Source organism: Condylura cristata, unplaced genomic scaffold (genome assembly GCF_000260355.1).
Source record: "Condylura cristata isolate star-nosed mole 26May11 unplaced genomic scaffold, ConCri1.0 scaffold00004, whole genome shotgun sequence".
Taxonomy (NCBI): domain Eukaryota; kingdom Metazoa; phylum Chordata; class Mammalia; order Eulipotyphla; family Talpidae; genus Condylura; species Condylura cristata.
Genome location: NW_004567105.1, coordinates 8,635,584 through 8,642,860, shown reverse-complemented (window position 1 = coordinate 8,642,860; position 7,277 = coordinate 8,635,584). Strand labels below are relative to the sequence as shown.

At 44.6% G+C, this 7,277-nt stretch overlaps 1 protein-coding gene across 1 annotated transcript in view; it reads left to right on the top strand.

The window, feature by feature from the left end:
• Positions 1–6,990, top strand: part of TCP11L2 (t-complex 11, testis-specific-like 2) — a 22,284-nt gene extending 15,294 nt beyond the window's left edge. Inside the window, exons 8-9 of the mRNA XM_004676474.2 lie at positions 666–838; positions 4,411–6,990. Coding sequence (XP_004676531.1) covers positions 666–838; positions 4,411–4,655 — 418 coding nt within the window. The 3' untranslated portion in view covers positions 4,656–6,990. The remainder of the gene's footprint in view (positions 1–665; positions 839–4,410) is intronic.
• The last annotated feature ends 287 nt before the right edge of the window (positions 6,991–7,277 follow it).

The following is a 7,277-nucleotide window of genomic DNA, read 5'->3' as shown; positions in this document are numbered from 1 at the left end:
CCATTATCTTATTTTTTAACCTGTTTAATAACCCACCACTTTACAATTTTCTGGACTCCATATCTTTGGGATTATCAATCAGTTTCTTGAGACTTAACAGTGGGGAAAAGCTGCTTATCTTTGGGTCATGATGGGTCAAGAGTGTTAGGTAATTTGCCATTGTCACAGTATTGACCTCTGATATCATTGGTTCATGTTTTTGACTAGGGATATAAATTTACTTTTCAGGCACGGATAGGAATCAATTCTTCCTCATTTACAAGCAAGCATTAAAGAATGATCTATGCTACTCAGACCAAAGGACTTATGTTAAGAAGTAAATAAGGACGTTCCTTGTCTTTCTGCTAGCCCTGTTATTAGAAAATGGCTTTGCAGACTTATATTTAGACTACATTTTCCTGTCTGTATTTTCCTATTCAAACACTGTAAAATTGAGTGGTTTTAAAAATTTAAACATATGCTACTTATTGGTTGGTACTTGGAAGAGTTACTATTTTTCGAGTCATTCTAATAGTAGAAGTTATAATTTGTATAAATATACAGCTTACTGTTGTATAAAGAAAATTGGTAGACATTAGAAATTGGTATGTTTTTTGAAAAACAGCAAAAAATTGATGAGCGAAAGCAAAACTAACCCTGATGGGCTTTTGTTTTATTTTTTGTAGCACCTTTAACTTGAAAGAAGCCTTGAATTCTATCGGTGTTCAGACGTGTGTTGAGGTTAACAAGACCTTGAAGGAGAGAGGCTTACCTACTCTAAATGCTGAGATTCAAGCTAATCTTCTAGGTCAATTTTCAAGTATTGAAGAGGAGGGCAATCCTATCTGGTCTTTGATTGGTGAGTCCTCATGTTTTGATTGGTTTCTGCTTCAATTCCCATTTCTTTTAATTTTCCAGTATCACCAGTGTTAAGTGTCAGTAAGATCTTAGACTTAAGGTTACCTGCTTCTGGAGCATCAACATTAAAAATATGAGTGAATTATTCGTGTTACAGGTTTGGAAGTGACCCCGTCCTCTGTGAGGCTGGATAGTGAAGTTGGGGACGTTCAGGGCCTTCTATCTTATTACCCAGCTGGAAGATTTTTGATGATAAAATCTCGATGCATTGGACAGCCCAAACCAGTGGGCCGTGTGTTCACAGAAAGGTGTGGGCTCTGCTGTGAACTAGCCCTGCCTGAGCTGAGTCCTGGTCCTCCATCCTCCTTTGGCAGAGCCCAGAGGCTCTGGGGTGCGGGGCAGGATGGGTGACTGATGTCAAGAAAATGAGTAGCTTGGGGTTAAGTTGTATTGCACAGTTGGGAAAATGGAGAACCTATCAGTATAGCACTTTTCTTGTTAGCTGTGTCAAAGAATGTAAATTTATAAAATAGCTTAAGCAAAAAGGGAATGTATTTTTTTTTAAGGATTTAGTTATTTATGCATGCAGAACTGGGGTACAGGCCAGAGGTGCAGGGGCAGTGAAAGGATTCACCAGAGACAGAGTGGGGAGCAGAACAGGCCGCTTGATGAAGTACACTGCTGAGGGGAGCAGCGGGCGGGTCAGGAGAGGTCTGCTGTGCCGTGTGGGTCACCTCCGGGGCCAGAGCTCGAACTTGCACTGAGGCAGCTGCGGCCAGCTGGCAGTGCTGTGTCCTAACCCATTGTGCTACCAGGAAGGGCCAGGAATGTATTTGTCACACAGCTGAAAGAGTGGGCCAGACTGGCTGCAGGACAGCTTGTAAGAGCTCTGGTGGCCCTGTGTCGGTCCCCCTGCTGTGGCGGGCTGCCACCTTCCCACGAAAGCAGGACAGCTTTGGCCTGTGTCTCTGCGTGTTTCAGCCAGATGAAAAATAAGCAGTGAGCTTCCCCTGTTAGCCTAATTAGTGACCCCAAAATCTGAGTGTTTTGACTCAAGCCAATAGGTCTCGAATCTGTGGTGTGACCAGAGAGAAAGGAACTTCAGCCTGGGCATTATGTTCAGTTCCTGTAGCCAGGGTGAGTCGGCCTGATCTCTAACCCCTGGACTGAGAGTAGGGGACACTGGTCTCCCCCACACAAAACCAAGGCAGTGCGAAGGGGAGAGGGGAGTGGGGCACAAAGCGAGTGTCTCCTGCAGAGACTTCTGCGGAGGGTGAGGAATAATGTCTAGAGGGAGGAAAAGAGTGTCACCTACAATTGGAATTCAAGATAATTAGAATATACCAGCGTGCTGAAACTAACCTGCAAGTTTCCTGACTCCCTCAGAATACAAACAATTAGTATTTGAGGCTGTCAAATGGTTTCTCTCATCTGTATCCCCGAGGACATGGAATATGGAGATCTAGGCCACTGCAGGCCACCTAATAGCGCAGAACTTGAGCTCCTCCCCGGAAAGGAGCCTGTGGCCGGCAGCCCGCAGGACTCTGCAGAGAGGTGCCGCTTGCTAACAGGAACAGTGTCACCTCCGCCCAGTGGCTGATCCCTTCCCTGTTGGCTGATGTGCACCTGTTCCCCCACTCCCCACTCCCCCCAGCCTGCAGTGTCCTCAGAGGAGAGGGGCAGGGGGCAGGCTGTTGTGGTCACTGCCACACTGCTAGACCTCCCCAGCCTGCAGGCCTGCTAGGACGGTGATGCTTGTTCACTCCTAGACCCAAGTACCCTCTCTGGCCAAGGGTGACATTCAACAAGCCCGGAGTGAAAGAATGCGTTAGGAAGTCACAGCGGCCAGAAAACTCTGCCCTGAGGTCACGTACCTATCCAGTTGCAGAGTAGAGAGTCCTGTCGAGCCTGTTTGGAGCTCAGTTTCTTTCCTTCTTTTTTTCTTTTTACATCATTTTGTGCATGTTTTCATCCCAGTTGTAACCCCCATGGGCTTCCCATCAGTTTCTTTTTTTAACTTCCAAAACTGATGTGGACAAAAGCATATGGAAGATAATTATATTGAGACATTGCTTCCTGTCTGTTGTCTACAGTTACTATTTCTTTTCACTGCACTAGCATCACTGCTTTTGCCTGCCAACCTCAGCTCGTGCAGTCCTCCCCGGGGCTCCCTTTCTGAAACGTTAGGTTTTTCTTCCTAAAGCGTACATCCTTGGGAACCTGAGCTATTCCTCCAGGTGGCTGGCCCAAGTTCTACAGTTCGGATCTGGCGTTTCTCCCAGATGCTAATCAGAGCTTTCTAACAGTTGGCTATGCTGGCGGAGTAAGGCTGTGTAACAAAGAGCCCCCAGGCCCAGGAGCTTCACAACAGCAAGTTCTTTTTCTCTCCCTCTTGCCTCTCAGCAGCTAGGGCAGCTTTGCCGCTCAGGAAGTGAACTGGGCTCAGGGCCTCTCCCATGTCTCCTTCCTGGCCTAGGCTCAGCGGAGCTCAGAAGCTGGGTTACTCCGGCCTGCAGCAGCCATATGGAGCACCCTGCTTGTCGTGGGGTGGCCAGCAAGTCTGGGTGTCCTCTGTGCCTTTGCTTTAGGTGGGGATGCACCTGCAGTGTCAGGAGGAGGGGGACCCTGGGCCAGAGATAGGCTCTGAAAACCAGAGAAAGCGAGTTTTTTCCACCCAGCTCTCCGCAGCTCAGTTTTACTCTCCTTTTGCAAGTTGGAAACACTTAAAAACCTCTTTTAAAGTACTGTTGCCTGGTAACTCAAATGACTCACTTAGAGCGTCTCTCCTACTGTTGGGAGCCAGGGCACGCCTTCAGCGGGGACTTGGCGTGGAGGCTCCGATCTGGACAAATGCTTTGGTCACTTGAGTCTTGGCCTGCAAACTGACTTGTCCCCGGAGGAGACAGAACCACTTGGCAGCATAATAGCAGTTTTCGGAGAGTTCCATTCTTTACACAGTCTTACAGGAAGGTGGACCATATCTGTGCTGAAAACAGCTGGGCTCCCAAGAGCCAGGCAGCCACTCTAGGGAAACTCAGTGTACAGTTGGTGTGTAACTTCTTTTTTTGTTTGTTTTTAAGATTTATTTATTTATACATACAGAAGCGGGGTACAGGCCAGAGGTGCAGGGGCAGTGAGAGGATTCCCTAGAGTCAGAGTGGGGAACAGAATAGGCAGATCGACAAAGTGCACTGCTGAGGGAAGTAGCGGGAGGCCAGGAGAGGTCTGTTGTGCCATGTGGGTCACCTCCCGGGTCGGGGATCGAACTTGCCCTGAAGCGGCTGTGGGGAGCTTGCAGTGCTGTGTCCTAACCTATTGCACCACCAGGGTGGGCTCCTGGATTCTGTATTGGCCAAGGCAGGTGGTGAGGCCAGCCCCAACGCACGGCACAGGGAAACAGAGTCCAGCCTTTGATGGGGAGAAGTGTGAAACCGCCTTTAAAGGGCATGGAGAGAGGGAGGGCGTCTAATTGGGAATATTATTGCATTTCACTTACTGCAGTTTCTGTTCTCATTTTCTGAAGTGATGCGCTTTCATAATGGGACAGATAAAGCTATCTTCTTTTCTCCCCAGATAAACGCATCCAGCTGTACATGAAAAGTGTCCTTTGTCTTCCAAGCCCTCAAAAATGCATGCCTCCCATGCCCGGAGGCCTTGCCGTCATCCAGCAGGAGCTAGAAGTGCTAGGCTCTCAGTACGCAAACATTGTGAACCTCAACAAACAAGTATATGGACCATTTTATGCAAATATACTTCGAAAGCTGCTGTTCGGTGAGGAAGCCTTGGAGAAGGCAGACACTTCCTCTTCGGGGAACTAAAGAGGAACTGACATTGACCCCGAGGCTGGGAACCCGGCGCTTCAGGACAGGCTGTCCCATCGCTGCAGCTCAGACGTGGCAGCCGCAGCCCTGTGGTGGTGCAGCCCAAGTCTGTGTGAGCCAGTACCATTTGCATTACACAAGCCAAGCACATGCTATCAGCCCTATTTCTGCGTCGTTTTCGAGGTCAAAAATGGCATTTAGTGGACAGAGAGCAATTTGTACTTAATTATCTACATAATACTTATAAATGTTTTCTTATGCACTTATGTATCTCACTTATTCCTTCAACCTTTAAAGAGTTGTATTTCCTCACTTGTTCCTTTCACATCTAATCATCTTTGGTTTTGATACAACTTCTTAAAGGGCTGAAAGCTGTGAGATTAACTAAGGGGATGACTGTCCTGAATTAGATGGTGTGACATAAGCATAATTTTGTTTGAAATGTACAATGAAATTTTATTATGGTGTGACGCACATTATAAGTCCTCATTCAAAGATGTACTCAATCATATTTTATAATACCAAGGGCCAGTGTTTAGAATTTTTTAATGTACTAGGTACATTTAAAACTATATGCAAAATTTAGATAAAACCTCCCTGTTCATTTAATGAAATTAGAAACAGATCCCTTCTAGAATTTTATTCTAGAGAATGATTTCTTTATGCACCTTAACCTGCTCACCAAGAGAAACAATTTTTACACACATCTCTGAGTGAATTTCTCAGGCCATTAATAAAGTTTTTAAGAGATTTTTAAATATTTTATGTAAACAGGCAGGACTGGTTTGTATGGTTTAGTTGTAAGATGGGAAGGTAATGATAACTTGAGGGCCCCAGGAGATCCCTGTTCTCAGTGAAGTTCACATCTGAAAAAGAGACAGACTCTGACATCTTTAAGCATATAAGTTAACAGCAAATGCATTCTGTGCTGATTAAATTCTTACCCTGCTGTGACCACGTTGCTTTCCTGAATGTCCTCGTGATTTGCCATTCTTGAGTATTAAATCTAACTCCACCAAGCTGGTGTTGGTTGTTATGGAAACTTAGAGAAACCTGCTTCACCTCGAATTGTGTGTCTTCTGAAGTGTTAAGAGAAGCACTACAATTTGGTGGACAATTTGGTCTAGAAAGTGCTTTATGTGAACAATAATTTCCGTTGTTTTCTAAGGACGCATTGAACTTTAGTTTGGTGGGGAGGGGTGGGGAAGTGGAAGGAGTATTTCTTCCTTCCTGCCTCTTTTCCTTGCCACGCCCTTCACCATGATGGTGCTACTCAATTGTTTGATAGTGCTAGGAAAGGATTATACAGATCAAATATCTGCAATCTTCACATTTTGGAGGCTTTGCCAAAACTTGAGGAAACTGCAAGTCCACTCTTTTCCACAGTGACTCACACCTAATACATTTTGCCACTCTTGAGCCACTGTGTGTGAGAGGCATTAAACAAAGAGCACTAGATCTCCCCACTTTTTCCTCTTCTTGTATTTCTGTCTTTTGCATGTTTTCCTGTGCTTAGGAATCTTAAGGTACTGAAGGTTTTTGCTTTCTTCTTCTCTTTAATTGAAGTCATTTCCAGCTACCTTTACCTTGGGGGCCACAGAGGACAGGGAGGGGCTGACGTCAAAAAGTAACGTGTAGCCTGGCTTCTTGTTGCTTCTGAGGGGACCCAGACGCTTAACAGGATTACCAGATAGTAGTGGCTTCCCATTATCAGCTTGGAATCCGGCTGGCATACAAACAGAATCGATCACACTGAGCTGCCAACAGGAAAACAATGTCTAAACCTTTAATTTTTAATGAAGGGCATTCTGCTTTTTTATTTTTTTTTTGAAGTGACAAAATAAATCTCAATGTCTCAAGTCTGGAGTTAGGCAACTACATTTATAAGATTTTAAACTCATATCCCTTAGCATGTTTATTTCATTTTCTCTAAATGTTTACTTCTACTTTTGAGGTTTTCTTAACATGGTCTTGTTTTGTAATGTCAATTTTAATAAATATCATAAATACATTTGCTTTCTGCTAAAAAATGTATTATCTCTACTGGGGAAAATTTAAAACTCATGTCAAGATAGCCATTGTCTAAACCACCTTTGGGTAGCTTGGTGCCACAGTCTTGTACAGTCTTCACTGTACTTGTTCTAGAATGATTCTTCTGTGGATCATCAGAGCCTGACAGACATCAGGTCCTGCTCATTCATTCAATCAACAAACATTTACTGAGCATGTACTATGTGGACCCTAGGTCTTGTGATGCTCACATGACTGAACGCGGTCTTCAAAAAGTTCATGACCTGGTAAGGAGGACAAACTTATAAACAATGACAGTGTAATGGAATAAAACAGGAACAGATTTTCCCTATTATCTGAAAGAAGAATGTTTCTATTTCCTATGTCTTGATAGGTTTTTTGTTGTTATTTGTTTTGGGGGGGAAAGGTTGGGTGGGAGGTGTCTGGGAATATTCAGACTTTTCCCCATATAAATTAATAGCAATATCCAGTCCCCAAAGTGATTTAATGTACCAGATCATACCCAATAGGAAAGTTCTACTTTCAGATAGTGGGGGAAACCGGCACACAAATGCTAGAGGAAAACATAAACATTTTATGGAGATCATT